The sequence below is a fragment of the Chrysemys picta genome, chromosome 6 (assembly GCF_011386835.1).
Source record: "Chrysemys picta bellii isolate R12L10 chromosome 6, ASM1138683v2, whole genome shotgun sequence".
Taxonomy (NCBI): domain Eukaryota; kingdom Metazoa; phylum Chordata; order Testudines; family Emydidae; genus Chrysemys; species Chrysemys picta.
This window is the reverse complement of record NC_088796.1, coordinates 59,028,709-59,056,486: the sequence shown is the minus strand read 5'-3', so window position 1 is coordinate 59,056,486 and position 27,778 is coordinate 59,028,709. Positions and strand designations below refer to the sequence as shown.

General features: G+C 39.6%; 1 protein-coding gene across 7 annotated transcripts in view; it reads left to right on the top strand.

Moving 5' to 3' along the window:
• Window positions 1-27,778, top strand: part of KIAA0825 (KIAA0825 ortholog) — a 419,242-nt gene that overhangs the window by 189,409 nt on the left and 202,055 nt on the right. For all 7 annotated transcript variants that reach the window (XM_005306902.5, XM_065550182.1, XM_065550179.1 and 4 more), the window contains 6 exons: window positions 1,034-1,147; window positions 11,696-11,835; window positions 15,434-15,622; window positions 18,180-18,413; window positions 20,082-20,490; window positions 24,465-24,624. In XM_005306902.5, coding sequence (XP_005306959.2) covers window positions 1,034-1,147; window positions 11,696-11,835; window positions 15,434-15,622; window positions 18,180-18,413; window positions 20,082-20,490; window positions 24,465-24,624 — 1,246 coding nt within the window. The remainder of the gene's footprint in view (window positions 1-1,033; window positions 1,148-11,695; window positions 11,836-15,433; window positions 15,623-18,179; window positions 18,414-20,081; window positions 20,491-24,464; window positions 24,625-27,778) is intronic.

Genomic DNA, 27,778 nt, shown 5'->3' with positions numbered 1-27,778 from the left:
ATGACTGATTTTGCAAGATAGTACTGGTTATATACAATAGGATTTTCAAAGGCATCTGATACCATTAAGTCATTTTAGAAAATCCCACCCATTTCTTATAGAACAGCGAAGACCAGAGAGAAACAGTATAAGATGCACAAGAGTGTATGTGAAAAAGAAATATTAAAAATTGGGATTGAAAGTTTTTGAAATGAGAATTCCATATGAGGAATGGGAGGGAGAGAAGGAACTACATCATCTCAAGTGTGCCGGAGCTGCCCTGACACACATGAGAGATGGGGAAGGGGAGGCAAAGGGGCATAGTCCCTAGGCATGTGTTAGAGGAGCCACAGGGCTGCTCTAATATGCGCCAGCACTAGTGGGACCCCCAGTGCAATCTGGCAACACCTTGCCTTCTCTCTAGAATGTTCCCCTATGTTGGGAAGGCCATGAATGGATGACACTGAGCCATCTATGCTAATCAGAGATTCTCCTTGTATTGGGAATCCTAGCTGTTTGTCTAAGCTAGCTTTCCATCTGTTTTGAGCCAGTAAAGCATGGCCAAAGATTCTGACCCCAAATTTGCCTGATTTAATCCAAAGTAGATATCTCGGTAGCATGTCTAGCAGGAGATATGTCATCACCACCTCAAAAGGTAGTGATCCTGCAGAGTTTACTCATAATGTTGACAACATGCCCTACTAATTATCTATAAAGAGAAGGGTAATGGAAACTATTGACAAAAAAGTAACTTAGTTTGGTTACTTAGCCTACTTTCAGTCCATAATCTTATGTTGAAAAGAGACTATTTAAAAATAACGATATAATAAAACCAGTGTGTTTAACTGTCTATGTTACAGTGCCAGTTATGTATAAAACTTAGCTGCAAAAAATTTACCAGTATCTAAGAAATAAAATGATTTTTTAAAATTTCACATCTGATCAAATGGGAGTAAACAAATAAGTTATAAATAAACTTTTTTAGTTCTCGTGTTTCATATTTGTTCTTAAAGAGATTTTTGTCTTTTTAACTCAAAACTATTTATTTTTCCAGGACATTTCAGAATGGTTTTGGTGAGCTACTTCCATCAGATTTCTCCAAACCAAATATCAGTCACCCATTACACTGGCTATCTTGCATAACACCATTTTGTCCTCCTTTACTTATGTGAGTATCTCTAGTTGATATAAATAAAAAAAATCAGATAGTTAATACTAGTTAGATATTGCTGTGATATTGTGCAGATAGCGTTCCTAGATAAATATTGTAGTTAAAATTCAGTTGAAACAATATATAAGCACTTTTCTGAATTTATTACAAGTTTTATCTGATGTAAAGTATTCTGTTTAAACTTCGATGATCTGTAAGAAAGGTCATGAGGAAGGCAGTGCATTATGTAGCTCTTTAGCAGTGTATTTATGTTATGTTAGATATCTGAATTATTTTCAATATTTCATATTTTAATATTTCATGTTTTTTCATGAAAATATACATATACAATAGTTGACAATCATGTAATTCAGCACAGATACAATTTTCATAGCATTTAATTTAGGGGGAAATTAGAAGGGCTAGCTCAAAAAAGTAGGTGTGATATTTAAATACTGAATTGAAAAATATGCCCGTATTTTCCATTGCTTGGTTATATTTGATTTTTTAGGGAACTTGCTACATGTTTAAAAGCAAATGAATAATTTCTCTTTCTGTTTCACTGCATATAATGACAAGTATCACAAGGCATATGTTACAAGCTGTGCTGTCATTCCCTTTCTAATTTTGGTCCCAACATACTCACAGACCCATTGTCGATCCTCTCCCAATCCCTTTGCCTCTTCCCCATAACTCCCCAAGTTATTTTTGACTTCTAGCATTTTCTAAGAGACCTTCCCCTTCATTTTTCATAATTTAGATGTTTGTAAATCTGTATATTTATTCTGAGAATTTATATTTTTGTATTTAAAAACAATAAAGAAAAGACAAAGGAATCTGGCTCCATTCTTAAAATAACTTATGCTAAAAATGGAAGGGCCTGCTGCAGTGAAGACCATAGCCAAGATCCTCAGCTTTGAGCCACTTTTGTGATCTCCTGATTCTGGGCCAGTTCCCACAATGTAACTTATGCCATGGATGACCAGAGTAAAAAGATGCCCTTAACACATCTTGTACCTCTTACAGGGAGAAGGGCAGTGTAGAGTAGCAGCTATTATTGTCTCTTACTCTACTCAAGGATTCCTCCTATGCGAGGAAGCCACATTTCAGTCAGTAGCAAAACTCCCACTAACTGCAGGGAGGGTCAGGATTTCACACATGGTCTTTAGAGCAGCTTTGCTCTGAGGAAGTGGCTGAAAGCTGCTCTGACACTACTTAGGACTTATGTATTATCTCTGTGTGGGACAAAAATTATCAGAATATAAATGATGCGACTCTGTGCACCACTCTATACACTGAAGAAGTGAATTCTGAGGTAGGCCGGCACAGGAAAATAGGAGGGAGATAAGAAGAGGACAAATCCACCACAAGCAACATGGCCTGTTTGTCCACACAGAGACAATCCATATGACCAGACTCTAAAAACACTTAGGGTACGTCCAGACTACCCGCCGAATCGGCGGGTAGTAATCGATCTATTGGGGATCGATATATCGCATCTCATCTAGACGCGACATATTGATCCCGTCGACTCCGGAACTCCACCAGGGCGAGCGGCGGTAGTGGAGTCGACAGGGGAGCCGCAGCCGTCGATCCCGTGCCACGAGGACCTGAGGAATGTTGAAATAAGATACGTCGACTTCAGCTACGCAATTCCCGTAGCTGAAGTTGTGTATCTTAAATCCTCCCCCGCCGCCCCCCCCCCAAGTGTAGACCAGCCCTTAGTGCTTGTCTTTGGCAACAACATTTTCACCTATTTAGAAAATTCAATGCAATACCCCACATTTTGATGGAAGTACCACCAACTTGTAGAAGGGACAGATTTTGAGAATTATCAATTTTGCTATGAATGTTTTGCCTAGTATATTTGTATTATGGAAGTTTTCCTCTTTCCAATATCATGTATGAAGTGTGAACAATAAAAAGTAAAAAAGAAAAAGTATTCAAGCTACAGAAAACTGTAGTATTAAAGTATCCTAACTATTTATTAATCCTCGTAAGTTTCAGCTTCTAAAAAGAGTTGTGTTCATATTCATAGCAAAGTTTAAAACAAGTGTGTTTGTTTAGTGCCTCACACAGTGGGACACTGATCCATGACTGGAGTCCCTAGATGCTACCTCAAAACAAATATTAATAATAATTATTATTATAATTTTGTCCTGTCTAAACTGGTGGTGCTTCCATGAAAATGCAGAGTCCATACAACTGAAATGTTTGTTAATCTCAGAAGAGAAGTTCAGTATAATAGTATGCTGTGTTGCTTACGATGGCTCAGATCTATACTGGAGTTAGATATGAAAAAGTGAGAAATTGTGTTAATCTGATCTTAATGTACTCAAACATCTTGTTGTTTTTAGAAGTAACCTAAGGGTGGAGGAAAGCTTGATATATTAAGAATTCTAGATACATGTACACATTGATTTATACAATGTTTCTTTGACTTTTAATTTTTTTGGTTTTTTTAAATAAAAATTGTTAACTTCTGTTTGTCTAATAAAAAAGGTTGGATTTTTCATGTTAGATTCCAACAAAAATAACACATTTGTTTATCAAACTATTTAGTGACTAGTTTTAATGAATATTTATGTTCTTTAAGTGATTTGGTTTGACGATTCAGAAATTGCTTTTTTATGGACCTATAACTCTACTATTGGCAATCATCACTCTTCTCTTTTCTTCCATGATTACAAAACTGCACATTTAAATGTCTGATATTTATATATAGTTTACCTTTTGTCTCTTTTTTTATGAGGCTAGTGTTATGTTCATGGCTACATGAGCTAGGAGGATGAGAGAACATATGCCTCTCCATATGTCCAATACAAAAACTTCTCAGTGCATTTATTGGTGCTAGCTCAGTGGCTGTAGGGAATGTCTGCAACATTTTATTTTTCCTCTGAGTGAGTCACACCACTGTACATTTCAATTTGCAAGAGGCTTAAAGAGCCAAGAACTGGTGTATATAATATATTGCAACATGATAACTTCCCATCTGGTCAATGACAGACAAGCTTTATTTCTACCCAGATATTCTAAAAATGGCTTTTAATTTATTATAAGTAATTTTAAATATTAATATTCATATACCCAACTGTCCAAACACCTTACTTGTCTCATATTTGGGGGGCAATGAAAAGCAGTGGTGGAAAGGGTGCTGTACAAGTGTATGAAAGCCAGCCATAAAGGTAAACACAACTGAGGCTGAACACTGTAATTTCACTGAATTTATGAAAATGTCAAGTTTACACATAAGCCAGAATGCTAAACATAATTAATATTAGTGATTTTTTTAATGTTTACCTTTCTTGTAACATAATTCCTGCTTTGTTGTTTTTATGCATGTGTTAAAGACCTGTTGTATATATAACATATAATGTATTTTAAGAATAGTTTTAAAAAATGGAAAGGATTAATCCTGAAAAAAAAATTTAATAGATGTAAAAAAATTCAAGGTTTTCTGTTTGCTGTAAATTGTATTAAGATTTGAATATGTGTGTATACATATTAGTCATATATAAATTACAAATCTATATATCCATATTTTTAATAAACAATGAACATAATTGTCAAGCAGTTAGGGTTTCTACGCACACAACATACTTGACACAAACTCACAAAAGCATGAAAATGACAGGGAAGCCACCTAACAATATTTCTCCATCCACAGCCACATACCATCCCCACAATTACCATACACCACAGACAGTGCAATCATAACATTGTCCACTCACAATACCAAACTACCCACTCACAATACTGTTCTTTGCAGATGTTTGGCATAATGGTGTTTTGGGCTGTGGGGAAGTTTGGTAAAGGGGGTTATGGGAAGCAGACTTACAGTACATGATCTGAGGCAAATAGGTTTTTGTGGTAATGGTAAGGTGTGTGCTTGTGGGTTAAGGAGTAGAGGGAATGTACTGTTATGTGGCTTAAGATATTACAGTGATTAGCACAGTATAAAAGCCTGTGTAGAATAGAATAGAACTTTTCATTTCCATGCTTTTTTATGGGTTTCTGACTGGTATACTATGTATGTAGTAACCCTGACTGAACAACAGAGGTTTTGGTGGATTCATTTCTAAGGAGTTTTAATGCAGCGTGCAGGGGGTCAGACCAGATGATCATAATGGTCCCTTCTGACCTTAAAGTCTATGAGTCTATGAGTCTATGAGTCTCAAATGAAGGTGAAGAGTTGAATGATGAGGCAGGTGAATAAGGGATGGCAGTGGCAGACCCATGGAGGTAGAAGTGCAGCAACTGACAAAGATTATTTTCCATCAGCAAGTCTTCTGGGTTATGTGCCAGCTGCCCATAAATGGCACATATTTATGTTCAGCTCCACATAAATCCTTCTCCATTGCAGGATACAATCTGACAGAAAAGTGTAGTTCCTGGTGAGAAGATTTTATCTGATAGAGAAGGTTTTGTGTGTGCACTAGCACATAAAATTTATGCATGTATAGTTTTTGCACTGGTATAAGTACTTAATGCACTGGTGCATGTCACATTTATGTGTATAAAGTTTATATGCATAGTGAATAAACTTTCTCAATCATCAACCACTGGAGCATATAGGTTCGGCTCAAATGAATAAGTGTAATGGCTAAAAATGATGCAAAATTGGGTTTCTTTTAAAAGCATATTTTATGTAGGAAAATAGTCTTTTTTTTTTTTTAAATGTCAGTCAATATTGAAAGGGAATACTGCTAAGGACAAATTTTGTCCAGAACCCAATTTCAAAGACTTCCTTCTAAAAACTTATGATGAGAAATAAAATAAAATCTAAATAGAAAATTCAAAGGCCATAAAAACCAACACTTTGTGGAATTATACATCAAGAAGACAATTACTTTAGAGAAAAGCAAGATTTTATGCTCATTCTAAGCCCATTTTAGAACTCTACTTTAACTATGGAGTCAATACTAAGAGCCTCCATAATGTAATAAAATATTAATGGTAGAACCTGTCAATTACTGAAGAAAGAACATTTGTGATCATTCATTTGGATTCTGAATGGCTTTGTGATTCAGTCATATTTGTGCCTTTTTTAATTGCTATTTGTGAACATTCACATGAACAGGTCCACATTTACAGAAAAACTGGGTTTTCTAAAATGAAGTATATCAGTGATCCCTGTGTTGATTAAGGGTTCATTGTCAAAAGGGCAACGTCTTTGTCAGAGCTGAACAACTCTGACAGAAAAGGGGAACGTGGGGATCTGTTGTAATAATTGGCCCAACAAATTTACCCTAATTATAGTGAAAGTGAAAGTTCATAAGAAGTCACAATAAGCTATAATAATAAATGTTAATGGGAAAAGGTGCAAAAGTGAGAAAGACTGAATTAGTCCAAACAAAAAGGCCTACTGATATAATTCAATTACTGTGTTGCATCATGCTTGGTAAACAAGACTGTGTGAAACCAAAAATCAGTGAACCAAAATTGGTGGGTCAGAAATTAGGCCTAATTTGTGTCATAGAGTTTAAGGCCAGAAGGGATCATCAAATCATCTAGCCTGACCTCCTGTTAGGGTGACCAGGTGTCCAGTTTTTGACTGGAACACCTGGTCAAAAAGGAACCCTGGCAGCTCCGGTCAGCACCACTGACCAGGCTGTTAAAAGTCTGGTGAGTGCAGGGCTGGCAGGCTCCCTACTCAGCTCTGCGTGGCTCCCGGGAAGCGGCCGGCATGTCCCTCTGGCTCCTAGGCAAAAGGGGTGGCTGGGGGGCTCCATGCACTGCCCCTTTGAGCGCCAGCTCCACAGCTCCCATTGGCCAGGAACTGTGGGCGGGAGCAGCACACAGAGCCGCCTAGCCACGCCTCTGCCAAGGAGATGGAGGAACATGCCAGCCACTTCCCAGGAGCCGCCTGAGGTAATAGCTGTCCGGAGCTGCACCCTGAACCCCCTCCCACACCTCAACCCCCTGCCCCAGTGCTGAACCCCCTCCCACACCCAAACTCCCGCTCAGAGCCCACACCCCAACCCACTGCCCCAGCCCGGTTAAAATGAGCAAGGGAGGAGGGATGGAGTGAGCAGGGGTGGGGCCTCGGAGAAGGGGCAGGGCTGGGCTGGGTCTCAGGGAAGGGGTGGGGCAGGTGCTGGGCAAGGGTGTTTGGTTTTGTGCGATTAGAAAATTGGCAACCCTACCTCCTGTATATCTCAATCCACCAACACCATCCAGCACCCTCACAACAAACCCAACAATTGAAATTAGATCAAAGTATTACAGCTCACAGGAGACTAGACTATTAGATGCCACAGGCAGAGAATAGGAGGGACCAAGGTTCACCAGTGCCCGAGGCCCCTGCAACAGCAGGGAAATAATTAAGCGAGATATCGCCAGATACTCCTAGCAAGTGACCTTCATCCACGCGCTGCAGAGGAAGGCGAAAAAACTCACACTCACTGGCAATATCAGACAGCCAAGCAACTGAGAGAGAGAATGCTCAGTGCCCCTTCAGAGCTCTGGTCCACCCCATCTCCAGCCATGATCATCCCTGATGCTTCAGAGGAAGGAGATTTAAAAGCCTCCCAGAATATGTTGGAGAGCAGGGGGAAGTGGGGGAGAGAATCCATTCCTGACTCCTGCAGATGGTCAGCTGGAAATCTTGAAACATGAGCTTTTAGGAACATAAGACATAAACTGGAAGTGAGGTCCAGAGCTGTTGAACCCTGCTTCCCACCATCACAAGCAAACCTGTCACACAATTGCACTCATAAATATGTCCAGCTCTCCCTTAAAATTAATTCAGTTGTTTGCCCCCACAACACTTATTGGGAGTCTGTTCCAGAACCTCATCCCTCTATTTAGAAACCTTCTTCTGATTTCCAGCCTGAATTTGTTCATGGCCAGTTTATACCCATTGTGCCAACATTGTCATTTAGCTTAAATAGCTCTTTATCCTCCCTGTCATTTAGCCTCCTAATGTATTTATAGAGAGCAATCATATCCCCTCTCAGCCAAGCGCTTCCAGTCTCCTCTCATCAGATAGGCCCCTCGTTCCTCTGATCATCCTAGCAGCTCTTCTCTGCACCTGCTCCAGTTGAATTCATCTTTCTTGAACATGGGTTGCCAGAATTTATCTCCAAATGAGATCATACCAGTGCCTTATACAATGGCATTAATATTTCTCTATTTCCACTGGAAATGCCACACCTAATACATGTGAATCACATTTGCCTTTTTCACAGCTCCATCACATTGGTGGCTCATAGTCATCCTGTGATCAACCCACACATCAGCTCTTTCTCCTCTTCTGTCGCTTCCAACTGAAGAGCCTCTGGCTCATGCCAGAAATTCTTATTATTAGACCCTACGTGCATGACTGTGCATTTTGTACTATTGAATTTCATCCCATTTCTGTCACTCCAGTCTTTAAAGTCATCCAGTTCTTCCTGTATAATATTCTGATCCTCCTCTGTATTGAAAATGCCTCCCAACTTTGTCATCCGCAAATTTCATTGCCATGCTCCTACTTTTTGTGCCACAGTCATTCATAAAAATATTGAATAAGATTAGTTCCAAGATCAATCCTTGAGAAACTCCGCTAGTAATCTCCCTCTGAACTAATAATTCACATTTCAGCACAACCTTTTCCCTTTTAGCCAGTTCCTTATCCACTTTACAATGTTTGTATTGATTCTCATCTTCCTAGTTTAATTAATAATTTCCCAGCTGACACCATCTCAAAAACTTTCATAGAATATCAGGATTGGAAGGGACCTCAGGAGGTCATCTAGTCCAACCCCCTGCTCAAAGCAGGACCAATCCCCAGACAGATTTTTACCCCAGTTCCATAAATGGCCCCCTCAAGGATTGAAGTCACAACCCTGGGGTTTAGCAGGCCAATGCTCAAACCACTGAGCCCAAGTATATTAAATCCATTGTACTTCCCTTATCTGAAAAATCAGTTATTTTCTGAAAAAAGGAAATCAGGTTAGTCTGGCATGGTCTACTTTTGGTAAACCAGTGTTGCATTTCATCCTCTTTACCATTTACCTCTATTGCAGGGGTGGGCAAACTACGGCCTGCGGGCTGGATCCGGCCCCTCAGGGCTTTGGATCCGGCCCGCAGGATTGCCCCCCGTGGGGCCACAGGCCCGGCGCCACTCTCAGAAGCGGCCCCCGGGCAGGGGGCAGAGGGCTCCGTGCGTTGCCCTTGCCTCCAGGCACTGCCCCCGCAGCTCCTGTTGGCCAGGAATGGGGAACCGCAGACAATGGGAGCTTCGGGGGAGGTACCTGGAGGCTCAGCAAGGGCAGCGCATGCAGAGCCCTCCATCCCCCCTCCCCTAGGGGCCGCAGCGCTTCCTGGAGCGGCACGGGGCCGGGGACAGGGCAGGCAGGCAGGGAGCCTGCCCTGGCCCCGTTGCACGCTGCTGCCACCCCGGAGCTTGAACCCCTCCTGCACCCCGCCCCCCAACTCCCTGCCCTAAGCCCCCTGCCTGCACCTTGCACCCCTCCTGCACCCCAACTCCTTGCTCTGAGTCCCCTCATACACCCTGCACCCCAACCCCCTGCCCTGAGCTCCCTGCTGCACCCTGCACCCCTGAGCCCCCTGCCACACCCCACAACTCTCCTGCACCCCAACCCCTGCCCTGAGCCCCCTCCCGCAGTCCGCACCCCTGCCCTGAGCCCTCTCCTGCACTCCGCACCCCTCCTGCATCCTGAGCCCCCTCATACACCCTGCACCCCTCCTCTGCCCCAATCCCTTGCCCTGAGCCCCTTCCTGCACACCGCACCCCCTCCCACACCCCACACTCCCTCCCACACCCCAACCCCCTGCCCCGGCCCTGCATGCAATTTCCCCACCCAGATGTAGCTCTAGGCCCAAAAAGTTTGCAACCCCCCCCCCCTATTGATTTAATTATTCTTTCCTTCACAATTTGTTCTAAAGCCTTGCATACCACTGAGGTCAGACTAAGGGTATGTCTACACAGAAATATAAGTCCAGGTTTGAACCTGGACTGAAGCCTAACCGCCCGTGCGTCCACACACCAATTGTGCTAACCTAGGGTCCCAGGGCCATGCAGGGATGGAAGGTCCAAGCCCTACTGCTTTCCTGTGTGTGCATGTGGCCACATGTTTGCACTTGACTCAGGTCCCGGAAGTCCTCCTGATGTATCCCAGAGTTCCTGGCAGCCGAGGAGCAGTGCTGCAGGCAGCCAGTGCAGTAGCTGGAAGCGCCAATACTGCCTGGCTGAGCAGTCTCGCCATTCCTGCTCCAGCTCCTCCTTGCTGCTGTGTAGAGCTTGCCTGGAGCAGGGAGCAAAGCTAACAGGTGCGAGGCAGCTACTAGTCACTCAGATGTTGGGAATACCCCTCCAATGGCTGTGCTGAGCCGGGAGCTTTGCCGCTCCCTGTCCTCTGCTCTCTGGTCCTTGTTCCCAGGCCTGTGTGTGCAAGGGCACCTGAGCTGTGTGCACTGTCAGAGCAACAAGTGGGAGCCAGCCCCAAAACTTCCCTGAAGCCTCCTGCGGTGGTGGCTTCGGCTCCTCGCTAGAGGGAAGTTTTGGGGCTGCATCTGCGCAGTGAGTGGGACAGTGCATGCTGCCCGGGTGCGCCAGCCCCAGGGAGGGCAGAGGGGACAGAAAGTGAGCGGGAACCAAGCGGCTGCCCTGCAAGGAGGGGAAGTGGCCAGGGTGTTGAGGGTCATCCTTCCCCCAACTCTACTGAGCTAGGAGCTCTGAGTCCACTGTTGGGGTCAGATGGGGCAGGGAGAGTGGGGAAGGTTGCTTGCAGCAGCCAGGTGCATCAAATTGTAAAACCAGACTCAAAATCAATTCACTTCTTAAATTTTACATTTTGAAGCTGGCTCTTGGTGGTGTTCATTAGCTGAGCTCAAGTTAAATCCTGAGATGTAAATTCATTTGGATCCTGACCATAGTATTTTCCCCAGGTTTGTGTGTGTGTGGGGGGGTGGGGGGACGACAAAATTTTAAAACAGGTAATTATTGTATCTCAGGAAATCTGTGACCAGAATGAACTCAGATTTGAACGACTGTGTCTACCTAGAGCCCTTTGCTGGCATACCAGTTATTAGAGCAATCTCATTTTGCATGTGGATTTTGCAGGACTTGGAAAAATATCCTTTACACTGAAAACATGGCTCCTGTAGCACCCCATTACATACTCCTTTTAGCATTTTCATTGGTTTTGTTATTTATTCACTTCATATACTTGATTTCAGATATTTTATAGCCTCATGCTAAACAATTAATGTAACACTGTACTAAAATATAATAACCTCAAATTTATTGAAGCACAAGAAAATTCATTTTTGCCTCATGGAACAAGAACATACATGGTTCCACGAAAGAGATAAGTGGGGTTACTTTGTATCAGTTATAAATTTGGCAGACTACCAAATGTTAATTTGCTTTTAGCTAGTTGAGATTAAATGTAATTCCTTCCCTGAGCAGCCTTAAAGTAAGCAAGCATGAAAGCATTTTCTGAGTAATCTGGGAGGAATTGACATTTAAAGGAGTTAGCATTACATCTGCACTTTAAGGCTATTAATTTCATAGATAAATTAACTACATTATTCTGTCTTTATCTTACATTTTGAAAGGACTCCATCAACCGGAGAAATGGCAGCCCAGGGTCAACTGAAACTGCTCTTATCCCAACCGTATTGTAATTGGAACTTGCTTTTGGAAACACTGCTATATCAGGATTGTCTCTTAGTGAAAATTTTATTGAAAAGTTCAAGTAAGTATTTGTGCTTTGTTTGTAAGAATGGCAGCAAGAAAACACACATAAATTTTTGAGTTTTGCTATATTTTTCACTACTTGACTATTGATAGAAGGATACCAGCCAGTTGTGGGTATCAGTAGTTATCCAGATATCAGTGGGACAAATATTGTACTGGGGGAGGGGTGGAGGGAGGAAGAATCCTTTTTCACTTTTTACTAAGAGAGTTGCAGTCAATCTGAACATTCATATTTTGAAGGCAGATAGCATTTTGATAAAATAGACCACTGTCACAACTTCAAATTAGTTTGTTTTTAAGAAGAAATGGATGAATTTCAACTTATCAGAGTTTTGATATCAAAATTGCTTTAATTAGCTTTTGCTTGAAAAAAACTAGTCTGAGTTAGGACTCTAAAGGATCACTTCCTTTCAACATTGAAAAGCTTCTAAGAGATTTTGATTAAGAAATTGTACGTGTTTGTTACTGTAAACTGCAACTGTATTCTTCCTCATATTTTAATAGTTAGAGATATGTAATTATGCGAGAAATAGGAAAGCAAGTGGAAGAATGGTTCTACACAGGCTTTCATCTTTTATTGTGCTTTTACTGTGTTTGAAAACAATAAACATTATCAGCACATCTAACACTTTAGTAGCTTTCAAATAAAGGAATCAAAATGCTGAATAGTTTATGATGTAGTTACTGATTTGGCATAATGTTTGCCGTAATGTTGAACTATATTCTGTTGTTAAAAATCATTTTTTATCACTCTTTTGCAAATGAATTTCTCATTACTTATCAAACAGAAAATATTACGTCCACATACTATTAAACATGACATAATTTACTTCTGTCATTTTAAAGTGGTCTTACATTTGTCAGAAGCACAACATTGCTTCAACTTCTGTCATGCTTCTTATTGAGTGCTGAACTGCATTCACTTACCTATTCAAATACCTGTCATCTTTTACAAAGACTGACAAATGTTTGATCAGGATAATATTCTTACCCTGGTGTTATCCGCTATTGAATTTTACTAGCTGCTTCAGTTATCACAAGGATGAAGTGACAGAATTTATTAATCTATTGACTGACCAGCCCTTCGAGCTTCAGGGGAATATATGCTACTTAGACTTAGAAATTATGTTGTTTATATATGCTGTAGAGCTATATTAACTACAGTAACATTGATAAATTGTTGTTTAATATAACATTGAAACCGATAATAGTCTTTTTCTTCTAGAGTAATTTCTGTTTGATTAAATATGTGCTGGTAAAATTGACCACATTCTTTACATTACAAATTTGATATTTTATAGGAAAGAAACATTAAGTGTTATAAAATAGTATACTGTATGGATCAACAAAACACCAATACCATTTCAGACAGTGCACTTTTTACACCTAAAACTCTCTGGGAAAACTGATACAGTCTTGATAACGTTACATATTTGTAGACGTGTGATTGATCTAGCTTTCTGTATAAAATAATCTAAAATTATCAAGACCTATTTCTTGGTCATAGCAAAGACAGTAGATTTTGTTTTTCTTCATGCAGCCCAAAGTCTTACACTAATACATGAATACATATTTTATCAGAAGTAGTAATTATTTATGTCTGAATTCAGAGTGATATGTTTAAGCAGTTAAAAGACAAGCATGTTATAATTTTGGATTTTGGAGTAATTTGCATAACTGACCACAAACTACCTGAAATTTAACTTCACAGCATGAGTCATGCAGAATTTCTAAAGAGAAAATTTTTTTTTTAAATGTCTCAACTTTTTCCTTCTCTTATGCTCAAAAAGCAAAAATATGTCAGCATAAATTACATTTAAATAAATACTTATATGTTTCAGATGCATTTAGTGGGTGGTGATGATTGATTGTACCATCATAGTGCCATTGCGCTCATTATGTGAGGAACTGCACAAATACATAGGGCTAGGTTGTAGTACCCACTCTCTTTATGTGGCTGTGTAGTTTTTCATAGATTCATAGATCCGAAGGCCAGAAGGGACTACCGAGATTATCTAGTCTGACCTGCTGTATAACACAGGCCATAGAACTTCCCCCAAATAATTCCTAGTTATGAATGGAAGGACTAGGAAGCTTTTCCTGTCCTTGTGTGGACTGTGTAAGAACCATCCAAAATATCAGCAGTGCCCAAGAGCAATTCTCCAAAATGGGAGAAGGGCAGGGATTGGATGGAGCTGTGGCCGCACTGTAGCCAACTCTCATTATTTTATTATGAGTCTCTCTCAATATTTGATGATGGAATCATGTGAATACATAGAAATCTAAGTTTTCATTTTTAAAAAGTAAGTTTCTAACTCTCACAGTTGTGGAGAAAAGCTTCAAAATACGAACCCTAAGGATTCAAAACCTAGAAGGCAAATAAACTGATGCAACATTTATTATTTTTTTTAAATCTTGTGATTTTTTTAGCCACTTCAGGTGACTGAGCAGTTAATATTCAAAGAAAAGTAATTGGAACAAAGCGAGAGGGAACTGAATTTCAGAAATGTCTCATATCTCATAGGAGAATTCAGATACTCTACACCACACTGGATTGAGGAGTAAGGCAGGATTTCCCAACTCCTCCTTTGAGACTTTATCTTCCCTCATTTTGTACAAAAAATAATCCACATTCACTGAAACACAGTGATACAGATAAGATGTATATGGAGCTAAACTTGGCAAAATTGCTACTGGACAAGGAATCTGTATGTTCCTTTTAGATCAATTGATAGTGTTGCTACTTGTAGACTATAAGGATACTAGTTTGAGGCCCAACTACAGTGCTGTCCTTTTTGCACAGACAGATTAATCTACTGACTATCCTGGTGAGTGAGACAGTACGACATTCACTTGTGTGTGTCTGATCAAAATAAACTCCGAACTCTAAAACCAAGATTTTTACAAGTGGCTAGAGATTTTGGGTGCCCAGCTTGAGTTAATGAAGAGATTCCCATTTTCAGACAACGCTGAGCACTACGCCTATAAAAAAAACAAACCCTTTTAAGGTGTCAAAATCACTAGTCACTTCTGAAAATATTGGCCTGGGTGTCTTACCAGGACTGAGATTTTGTTTTTGAGAAATTATTATTTTTCATTATCACAAAAAATTAAAAAACAAAACAAAACAAAACTTGAGTGATTGGGAGAGGTCTACAACTGTCATGTCATTTGATTTGCATATTAACCAATTGATTTATATTATTTCATTTTATTAATATAATAATGAAATTACCCAAGTGATGAGTAAAGTTTATTGATGGTAATCCTAACTATTACAGAAATAGCACTGTATTGATCACTGCTGTTTTAGTTTATGTATAGGTGAATAATAAAATTCTAATTATGTTTTGAATGTATTTTGAATTAAAGTAGGTGTATACTGTATTTTTTTTAAGTACTTCTGATATTTTTTTAATGACTGGCTATAACTTAAGCAGACATAATGAGTCACATGTTATTATGTGAAAGATTTCAGTGGTATTGTGTTTTGAAATGTAGTTCAAATACAGTTTTCAGTTTGCTTTGACACTTTTTATTTCTATAACTAGAATTAATTGAAAATTCTACTAACCATTATTTTATTCATTTTCAAGAAATTGAAATATCAAAATGTGATGAACAAAGTTCCTGCATAAAACAGATAAATAACAAAGAGCCTACTTTGACTGAAGCAATCTTTACAGTATTATCCTATTGCACTTTATCACCCAAATCGCTCGGTAGAGTTCTTGAGAGCTACATGAAAAAAGAGCAACTATGGGATTGCTTATACAATATATCAGGTATGTGATTATAGTGATATAAACATTTTAAAGCCAGTGTTTAATCTTGTTCATTTTCAGATATATTAGTTTTTTATATTAGTTTTTGTTTTAATAAGTTGGTCCAAATTATGGAAGTTTACTTAAAATAATATTAGAATTTTGAAGTGTTTTGAAGAATCATATTATGAATGTTTGCAGTCTAATACTTCATCAAGGGTTTGCAGAAACAGTGGAAATCTTCATGGATACAGTATTTGTGGTTGTAGAAAAAATTGTGGTACAGTGGGAGTCCAGTTTTCAAAAGTGTCTGCCTCTGACGTGGGGGTGAGGGCTGTTCCAAATCGCAGAGGGCCCAGGCAGCAAGCAGCAAACACCTCCTGTAATTGCTGAATGCTTAATTTCTCTGTTCCTGCCTATCTAACATAGGAGGTGCAGTGGGCATGCTGGTTTGGGATGGATCAGAAGACCTGCTACTTGATGATGCAAAGGGAAAAGGGGTCCGAGTTGTGAGTGGACAGGGAGAGATGTCTGGGATAGGAGTTGGAGGCCACTGATGATTTCCAAAGTGTTAGGGTGTAGGACCCAAGGGGAAGAAAAGGATGGGAGTAGATAGCTCTCTGTGCCCAGAAAGGGGAGTGGTGAGGCCCTGAGGAAAAGAAAGTTGGGGAGAGGGGAGTCTGAGTGAAGGTGTGAGAGAGAAGAAAGAGGGTAGTGACCATCAAGGGGGTGGAGATGCTCCCCAAGAGTGAGTGAGCTGCAGGTAAGACCCGGTGGCCTGAGGCACAGAAGGAGGGGAGAAGAAGAAAGGCACAGAGGCTGTTGGGTTTCAAAGAGGGATGAGAGGTGGGGATCTATAGAAACTTACAGAAGGGTCCTGGGGTGGGGGATGAGACTGAGAGGGGGGTGGAGGCAGACATTTGTCCCCTGGACAGGTGAAAGAAGTTTGGACAAAGGCCTCTAGCTGACCCCAGAACAGGTGAAGAGAGTTAGGTTGTGTGGAAGCTTCCATTCCCCCAAAAAACAGTGGGAAAGGGAGTAAAATAGAAAAATGAAACAGGGGAGAGATGATATAGCACAAAAGAAAAGAAGAAAAGGCAGGAGGGAAATAAGAGGAGAGGATAGATAACAAAGAGAAGGAAGAACTCTATGCTGTCAGTAACACCATCCTTTATCAATCAGACAGAATATGCTGCTTTAAGAAGAGCCTATTCAAATTTCCCTGACCTAAGATATGACAACTAAATGACCAAAGGAACCAACGTTCAGCTCCCATGTATTTTAATAGACAACTCTATAACGCCTACACTTCATAAAATTACTGCTCCAGCATCCCCACCTTGCATTCCCTCCCACTTGTCTCACCAAGACTTCTGCAGCAACTGCTTCCAAGAATGTTGAGCTACATTTTCAATCACTGTGGCTCAGTTTTCCTGCTACAGCACCCCCAGACCTCTCCCCGGCCTGAAACTATGATGGCGACATCTTCCCTACTGCTTTCTCTCTCCTTTCTCCATTCAGGTTTAACTGAAAATTCTCAAATTTTCTGAGGGACAATTCTGCTGAGTTCCATTTTGGGGTCTACTGTTAGCTGTCCTGCAGCCCAGTTCATTTGTTGATTGGTGTATGGTCCTTCGGTCTGCCTCATTCTCACCTTCCTTTTCCTCATTCCACTTTCTTCATCACCCATCCACAAATCGCTTTTCATTTTAATTCTGCATAGTAGTAAAGTAGTGGTGGCCTCTACTCAGTCAAAATTTTGAAGTTTTGTGACAATCTGCTTCCACACATGCCCTTCAAAATTCCCACTCCAGCATCTGGTGGAACTTCCAGTAGGAACTACATGCTACGTGACTTGAGGGCTGCAGCGCCCCTTTTCTGGAGAGAATGGTAAATTCTCTAAGATATTAAGAATAACGGAAAAAATGCTCCTAAATCATCTTGATACCTGCTACTCACAATATAAACTGCGTTGTAGATAACTTACTTGTGGAATATTGTCTATAGTAATATGACGGCACTCTGTGCTAGATAATGGGGTTTTTTTTAATTCCATCATTTTGTCACTAGAATGTTCTCTTCTGTTTTCCTTCTGCTTGCTTTCTTATTAAGCAGTACCAAACAGTCTGGTTAACTATCAAATACTATTCTCAGTTCTGTGCTAATGTTATTGATGATCCAGCTAGGGAGGTAAAGAAGTAAACAAAAATGGTCATATCAGCTGGCTCCATTAAAACAAATAAACTAAAAACATATGCAGCATGGAAAGGAACAGTATCAATTGGAAAAGTGTAATTTTTAGCTTCAAATTAAAGGGAAAAACAAAAGAAAAAAGAAATTAAACTATAAAATACATAGTCCTATAATATTAAATCATACAAGCCATATTATTTTAATTTTGTAATATTTCTCTAATTTGTTACATGACTGTAACTATGAAGTTGTTCTGAATCATAATTTTGTTGCATTTCTTTTCACAAGGGTTTTATAATACCTCTTTTTGAAATTCTAATAGTAATCAAATGTGCACAAATGGCTGTTTGCATATTGAATGTTTAATGCTTTCTTTTGTCTGAAGTTTCTAGTTGTGGTGAATCAGAGCCAGAGGTTATCAGATGTTTGAAGGTGACTTTGATTAATTCAGTCAAGGGTATAGTGAAGCAAATAATTTCTTTGATGCATTCGTGGGAGGCAACAGAGAACTATGGAACCTATCAACACAAGCAAATAGTTCCTGAAAGTTTGCTGAAGACAGTTCCAAAGGAATGGAATTATACACCTAGAGAAATGAAGAGAAAAGAATCTGGGAAATGTAGGTGACACTTAAATAGTGTTCTCATATAAGCCTGTCATAAGAGTGTGTTATCCATTTAATGAGAACATATCAAAATTGAAGAATTAGAATTGATACGTGGTATGATTTGACAACAAACATTATTGTAAATTGCAAGCAAATTTCCTGATTTTTTTCAGAAAAGTATTAGTGAAATTGTTATAAGTCAGTACGTTTCTTCTTTATTAATTTAGAACTGCAGTAACTTGGGAATTACATCCTTGCACTCTCTGTGGTGTTTTTAAAGTCTATATAGTTATTTTAAATCTTTTCACATATCTCACAGTACTATGTGCTTCAAGATATAGTACAATATGCTTCAAGATATCCTAGGATGATCTCTTGGTGATCAAAACCAGGAAATCATTTTAGTTCAATTTCTCAACCAGCGTAAAGTACCGTGAACCTTTTAGATTTCGTTGGTTGTAAATATCTCATAGCCATCACAGTTTTAATTAAGATATGTTATTGGGGTTGAAACATTACAACCTCATTTATCACTGCTTTATAACACAGCAATTTATATTTATATAGCATTGAAATTAGCATACAATTTGCAACTGCAGATATTTTTCTCTAAACCATTATTAAAATAAGAAAAGTAATATGGTAAACATAGATAATAGAAAACATTTTTAAAATGGATAGGGAGTAAAGATTATTTCAAGTACTTTTTTTGACCACTTGTGGCTAAACAACCATGATTTTAATTTTTGCAAGGATCCAAAAAAAAAAAAAAAAAAAGATTGGCACCAAAATCATGACCTGATTCTCAGTTACACTGACATCCCTTCACAATATTCTGGCAATGAAAAGCGGCCATAAAGTGGGAGTAAATTATTTTTAAGTCTACTTTGTAAGGCCGCTTTACACTGCTTGAGCATCTACCCCATTCTTCTTCATATCCTTTTTCCTTCCCACTTTTTATTTCTTTCGTGCTATCTACTTGGCCTCCTTTCTCTTTTTAATTGTGTCCTTCTCTATCTTTTTTCAATCTGTGTCTCTTTTGTAGTTACCTTCCAATTTCCAGAACGATTCAATAGTAGGTGCTGTACCAGCATACATCTTGCTTATATTGCAGAAGCCAATAATCATGAGTGATGTGAGGACATTTGTGGGCTTAAAAAGGAAAAGGGGCGGGGGAGACTAAACATTACAAATACACTTCAAGATTCTGAGAGATTTAGCACATTACCCTACACTGCAAATTAAACAAAACAACAACAACAACACAAAGTATTTTTAAAGTCAAACTGTTGTCCCATTTTATTCCAAGTCATTCAGAATAATGAGTGATCTTTATCTCTATTAAATGTGCTGTAATATCTGGGCTGTGCTCTATTATTTGTGCTGTAATAGATGAGCACAAGAGGACTAGATATATATGGAATAGCGATCTTAATTCTACATTTTCTTGGTTTTCTATTTTAAGGTCATTACAGGATTTCATTTCAATAGATTTTTGGAGATTAATCTACAGTAAAGCACAGTAGAGGTCTAGCTACACTTTTGAGCACTTAATCTTTTCAGCCATTTTCACTACAAAAGTTAGACATCATCATAGAACACTCATAACTGTACTGTGATAGAACCAGAATATTAACGTTAATCATACCTTCTTTTCTTTCTTTTTTTCTTTTTTTTAAGGCTTCACAAGGCTTGCAGCTCAGGCTGTATCTATTGTAATCAGCAAGTTACCTACAGTGATTGCATGTTTGCCTCCCCCAATTAAATACTTCTTTTTTCTGTCTGAGAGGAAAATGTCAAAAAACTTTGTTGAATCGAAGAAAGCTGGTCTGCTTGTCTGGAACTTGATTGTAATTATATGTCGGATATTTGAGGATGGAAACATCGCAGAACTTTTAACAGGTGCAACGCTTGACAGATGGAGCAAAGAGAAACTCAGTTTAGTTCGTGTGTGTTTGGAAAGTATTGTGGGAAAACAGAAAAGTAGTCCTAAACAAGTAACACAGAAGGTTATACAGAGTATAGAACAACAAAGACCAAACTGGATTGAAAGCCAGTTGCTGAAAGCAAGAAAATTGAGCACTGACTGGTAAGAAGAATTTAATATTTTCAGATGATGTATTTCTTTCATTGAGCTATTTGCAAAAGTTCATAATAGCATCAAATAAATACATACCAGTGAACAAAATGCAGGTGAACACTGATTTTATTTTCTCTAATTTAGAGTAGTTCTTAAAAGGGTGAAAGTTTGATAGTAAAGGATTTGTGGAAATCAATTGCGTAATAAAAACGTAAACCACAGTTGTTTCATTGGAACAGTCTACTCACAAAGAGATTTCTGATTATCACAGTGATCGTAAAACAAGGACAATTTTAGTTTCTAATCTTTCTTTATGTGAACAGGTACACTAACTGGAGGGCAGTATAGTATGTTTGTAAATGGATTTTGCTATGATGATTAAATTAAAGAGGACTTAATGTCTTTAAACAGCTTTCTATATTTTTTCTGTGATTAAAAAAATAAGCGTATTTCACTTTGTAGCAACAAACCCTGAGGGCAATTCGGGCATATATAAACAGGACAGGGAAGGCACCCAACTGTTTCTTTATGAGGCAAATATCAACGTTCTTGCAGATTTGACATCAATGTCCAAATGTTTTGAAACCTTGCTAAGGTTTCTGGAGGGGTTGAATATGCTAAATATGCTTATGGCTTTCTCTTATCAAAAATTAGTTTTATGGAAGAAAATTGTCTAATTTTGGTGACATGTATTATTGTTTAAAAATACTACCTATCAGCTTTCTGATATTAATTTATAGAAGTTACACAAAATAAATTTGTTGACTACTGAAAGTAAAATGGTTTGTCATTTTCATACATATTCTACAAGGTCAGTGTCATTAATTTCCTCCCAGTAATAATCCATATAAATAGTATAGAAATTCACATTTGAGTCACCAATCTAAATGAAAAGCTTTTGTGCAGCACACTGAGGTACGGCATTTTTTTCTTCTAGGGGCATTCAGTTGGCAAGAATAGCAATAAGCAGTAATAGTATCACACAAATGTTCATTGACATTGACCTTCATAATCTTTACATTTGCATTTAATACTAATTTACAAGCTTTAATCCAATGATTAAAAGATTAAAGGCAGATGCCATCCATGTGAGTAGTCATAAGGCAAAATATGTTCTTAAATTTGTAGACTAATATCGACCAGAATGTCATAATTCAATTTATAATTTACTCAGATTATAGACCCCTTTTTAAAGCAATGGAAATCCAATTTAAGAGTAGTGTCTAAGTGACAGCTCCTAATAACTCTCAGAAGTGTCCTTTAACTTTTTGTTTGTCTACTTAATTTGAAAAATTAATCATAAAGTCAAATAGGTATAGTATTATACTAATTTTCCTAATATTTTAAAAAATATTTAATAGCTGTCACACTAGGTATCTGACTTTGGGCAATGACTCTTTCCTTAAGATGCTGAACAACTAGTCAAAAGAATATTTTTACTCCTTTTGAGTCTAGGGAATTGAATAATTCCATTATTTACTCTCTAAGTCTCCAGTCATGATGAGCTCTGCATGGGAGGGTCTCTGTACATAGAGGAACTCCCCACTGGAGCATGGGGTCTGCCAACATGAAGCTCATTGCAGGAGCAGGGTCTAAATTTGTGCCAGGCTACTGTGCCTGAAAGGGAAAGTGACTAAGTAGATGAGATATTCAATGCAGAACCAAAGGTTATTTATTAAAACAATTTATAAAACAGATCCAGTGACGTAATAAATTCACAGTATTAGCAGAGGTAAGGAAGTGGTCCATGTAGAATTATTTAGTTTGCTAAACTAAAAAAGGATCTTTCAAGAAGGATTCTGATCTCAAACTGATTCTTCTGAGATAAGTTACCTATAAGAATCTTCAATAGAACACTGTGGAGCCCATCCTATGATTAAAATGATGTGTGTATGTATGCATGTACATCCATATTTATATGTGCACAATTATAGTATCTATCTATCAACAATTATAACATGCACACACCCACACCATATCTCTAGTTTCTGTGTACCTGAACCACACAAGACATGTACCAGAAGTACATAATATTTTTGTAAGCAAAAGCATATAGTGTTTTTTATGTTAAATCATTATGTTAAACAAGATTATTGTTTTGATTGTATACAAAATTAGTTATTTTTTCAGTTGCTGAACATACATTTAACTTTGCTTTATGGAATTTTTTTTTAAAACTACTGTGGAAAAAGTGGCAGCTCTATGCATTGCCTGTCTTTTATATTGCCTGAAAGCATTACTATTCATTAAAACAACCTTCACTTTGTAGTAACACCCGAGTTGTAAACAGTCAAGTTACATTCTGGAGAACACACAGCCCGAAAAGTAAAGAAATGTCTGTCTTTGCAAAGTAATTTGTCGAGTTGAAGATTATTGTTTTTCATCATGGTGACCCTGACTTGGCTGACTGGGTGCATATACAGATTAAGATGAATGCAGTTATTCCTTGGCTGAGGTCTGCCTCTTTCAGGGCACATTCTCCCTAATGACATGATTGATAGGCAGTCCCAAATCCAAAGAGGAACTCATTAATCATAGCACTGACTGAATCCAATCATCTGCTTCACCTGCACAGTGATGGACAGGAAAGGATACAATTTGGGTGCTGACACTGATACACTCCTTTGTCAGAGGGCCTCAACTTTTTTCAATGTCAACCTCTAAGAAGCTTGACAAGAAATTCAGTTTGTATCTATACCCAGCATCAAAGACTAGCCGTAAAATATGCTTTAATTCTAAAGATCAATTTCTTTTTAAGCTTTTCTATAAAATATGCCATAATAACATAGTATCATTTACTTCAATTCAGCAAAGAACAAAATTTTAGTTTATATTTTCAACTATTTACTCTGTAAGAAGTTCTCAAGCTGCACATGGAAGCAATATCAGCATTAATGTCCAGCAGCTGTGTAGCATTTAAATGAGCCTTCAGGTCAACAGCAACTTTCAGCAGAACTTATTTTGTAATCATGGCATATTTTCAATAGTAAACTGCAATTTACAGCTGTATGCACCACAACATTTTTTAAAATTTTATTCAGACCCATAAACAATGAAAACTTTGGCTTTCACTCAGAATGCTTATGTTGTGGATCTTAGTATGACTACAGTAATGAATGTAGCAAGCATGATGTGGTCAGTAAAGGTCTAATGTGTCCATCACTGTGATAGCTGTGTGTCAAGTTATATTTGTGCTACAAAACCCCAGTATTTAAGGTCTTCTGAGATAGATGGTGCTTAAAGTTGATAAGGATGCATTTCAACAGTTTGTCACTAGATACCTAGTAAGCACATAATTATTAGTTTATGTTTCTTACAGAGGGAAAGTAAGAGGGAAAGTAGTCAAATAATCATAGTCACGAGATTTTTAGGATCATATGGCAGAGAAGAAACAGGAGGAAAGTACCATACTAGGTTAAAAATAAATAAATAAAGGCAACAAGTGGCAAAAGGCTACCTATGAATAACCAGTGGAAAACAGACTAAGATTTAAATTTTCTAATTTATACTGAGTATAATGGCTATCTGTCTGACATTTAATTAGTCTTTAATATAAGCAATCAGAAGCAAAGAAAAATGTGCAAAAGATTGAATGCTAATGCTGTTTTTAGTAGCAAAAATACTTTTTAATGCTAAGAGAAAATAAAAAATTCTTACATGTTCTTTAAAATGTTTTATGTTTTCATCCTTCTGATTACAGCAATTTCAACAATTGCACTAATGCGAAAATACTTTATAGATAAAAATAAAAAATGCTTATAGTTTTAATAGGCTTTCAAGCGCTTAACATACTATTTTTATTATAATTTTATAAAAACTTCAGAGATATATCTAAACATCAACATTTTGTGTGCAATCCAGATCTTTGCAAATTATATTATATATGGACTTGCATTAACACTTTGTATTAAGATTTTGTGGTTTAACAATGTTTATTACTTTACAATAGTAATAGTAATATTTGTATGCTTTCTTTATTTTAGTGCCTTTATTTCAGTTGAAGAAGGTGCAGGGTTAGAGAAGGGAGATATTGCATTTGAATTGACTGAGCAGAAAATAAACATGATGGTCCTGGATATCTGCCACAAACCAGGTGGCAGCGAGTACCTGAGGCAAATTTATCACATCATCCGGCTCAATGAGGTAGGGAAACGGCCTTTTTACCGAGCAATTAGGTGTGTACTGGCCTGAGGCAGCGTCTGCTGGCAGCTAAGGGTTAGTCAAGGAGGTGATAATGCTTCTTAAAGTCAATACCAAACTCAATATTGCATTGTAATAGAACCTATTTGGTTCAGGCTTTTCTGCATTTGTATAGTAAAGATTACTTTACAGGAAACAATATAGATTTTATTTATGTACTTTAACAGTAGCATGGCTCATAAACTTGCTTCAGATTTATATTGTGTAGACCACAGATCTATTTTAGGAGTTAGAACATAGTAAGAAAATCAGCATGCTATTGAAAATCTGACTCCTACAGGAAGTAGAATTAAACATCGTAAGTCAATTTTGCTGATTTAAAAAACAACAACAAAACAACAGACAAACCCTATAACTGTAGTGGTGAAGTAAATTAATTCAGATGAAAGACTGATATAATCTGTATAACCCTGTGTAGTTAAATCACTTTTAATATTCATATAAGAGCATCTGTGCTAACCATTTGGAAACAAATTCAGTTGTGTATTGCAACCTATAGAATCTAGACAAGATAAAAGGAGTCTCTCATGATTTCTGATTATTTAGGGTTACCATTTTTCAGGTTCCCCAAAAGAGGACCCTGACAGGGAATGGGGAGTTGGAAGGAGGGAGAAGAGGATCTAGAGGAGGTACAGTTGGGGGGTAATGGAGGGGGTATCTGCAGCGGGGGTGCTCACTGGAGGTGGGGGTCAGTTTTGCTCCCTCTCACGGTGTCAGTGCAGCTAGAGCAAGCCCAGGATGCAGTGCCAGCCGTCAGTCAGCACTTCCCTGTGGGACCCCTCCCCAGAGCCAAGGCCTGGATGGGCGGGATCTGGCAGCTGTGGCTTCAGGGGAATGGACCAATCAGCTGCAGATGCAGGGGCAGAACCAATTGGGAAACGGACCAATCGTGGCTCTTTCTAAGCTGCAGCATCTGTTCTGCAAAAATCCCGGACATTGCCAGTTTGAAAAATCTGCCCAAAGAGAGGATGGAGCCTCAAACCAGGATGTATGGTAACCCTATATGTACTGAATTGCCCTAAACTATTAAAAAGATTCCACCTCATCCTACACAATCATAAAATATTACACATTTAAATAAACACAGGTATATTTAATAACGTGATACTTAGGCCTTGTCTACACTACGAGAGTAGTTCGATTTTACTTGCATTGAATTTTTGTAATCGATATTGCAAAGTCGAACGTGTGTGTCCACACTAAGGACAGTAATTCGACTTTGTGCGTCCACACTAACGGTGAAAGCGTCGACATTCGAAGCGGTGCACTGTGGTCAGCTATCCCACAGTTCCCGCAGTCCCCTCTGCCCATTGGAATTCTGGGTGTAGCCGGCAATGCCTTCTGGGTAACAAAATGAGTCCAGGGTGCTTTTGGGAAACTGTCGTCATCCGTCCATCACTCCCGCCCTCCCTCCCTGAAAGCGCCGGCGGGAAATCAGTTCGCACGCTTTTCCAGTCATTGACAGCGCGGACGCCACTGTACTCCGAGCATGGAGCCCGCTGCGACCATCGCTGCAGTTGTGGCCGCTCTCAACGCCTCGCAGCTTATCATAAAGGTTTCCCTGAGGCAGATGCAGAAAAGTCAGGCGAGGAGGCTACGGCACCGCGGTGATGTCCTGAAGTCTGAGAGTAGCACAGACCTGTCAGAAAGCAGGGGACCCAGCGCCGAGGACATCACAGTGGCAATGGGTCATGTTGATGCCGTGGAACAGCGATTCTGGGCACGGGAAACAAGCACTGAGTGGTGGGACCGCATAGTGCTGCAGGTCTGGGATGAATCCCAGTGGCTGCGAAACTTTCGCATGCGGAAGGGAACTTTCCTGGAACTTTGTGAGTTGCTGTCCCCTGCCCTGAAGCACAGTGACACCCGGTTGCGAGCTGCACTGAGTGTACAGAAGCGAGTGGCCATAGCCCTCTGGAAGCTTGCAACGCCAGACAGCTACCGGTCAGTCGCGAACCAGTTTGGGGTGGGCAAATCTATCGTGGGGGTTGTTGTGATGCAAGTAGCGAAGGCAATCGTTGATGTACTGCTGCCAAAGGTAGTGACCCTGGGAAACGTGGAGGCGATCATAGATGGCTTCGCCGCGATGGGATTCCCAAACTGCGGTGGGGCCATAGATGGAACTCACATCCCTATCCTGGCACCGGACCACCAGGCCACCCAGTACATTAACCGAAAGGGCTACTTTTCCATGGTGCTGCAAGCACTGGTGGACCACAGGGGACGTTTTACCAACATCTACGTCGGATGGCCGGGCAAGGTTCATGACGCTCGTGTTTTCAGGAACTCTGGTCTGTTTAGACGGCTGCAACAAGGTATTTACTTCCCGGACCACAAAATAACTGTTGGGGATGTGGAGATGCCTATAGTCATCCTCGGGGACCCAGCCTACCCGCTAATGCCCTGGCTCATGAAGCCCTATACTGGCGCCCTGGACACTGAAAAAGAACTCTTCAACTACCGGCTGAGCAAGTGCAGAATGGTGGTGGAGTGTGCGGTTAGAGATGGACTGCAGCGGGGCTCTGTCCTCCTGCCTCCGTTCCTGCAGAACATCCACAAGGCGCCGGAGCGTATCCGTTTGCTCCCTCAGTAGTCCAAGCAGCGTTTGAGTCGCCTGCTGGTCTTCCTGCCGCCACCTCTCCTCCCGATCCATGTTGGCTTGGTGCATTCGGGTCAAGTTCTCCCGGCACTGGGTCTGCTGTGCTGCCTGGGCTTGGGAACAGGCCATAAGCTCAGAGAACATGTCCTCCCGTGTCCTCTTCTTCCTACGCCTAATCCGCGCTAGCCTCTGGGAATGTGATTCCAGGCTAGGTTGTGAGACAGTCGCAGACGGGGCTGTGGAAATGGGAAAAAGGGAGTGAATTCCTCAGAAAGATAAATGTAGTTGTGAACAAAGAACATAGTCTTTCTCTGTGAACAAGACCATGCACAGCACCTTTCACATGCGCACTCAGCACAAGGTCGAATTCTCGGCCTTCGCATTCAGTGCCTGGGGTCTTGAACAGCACATATGAGAAGCGAGGCAGCACAACGGAATTTCTGTTGCAGGCAGACATGGTAAGCCGTACACTTGTGGCAGTTTAAAACTTTTATATTA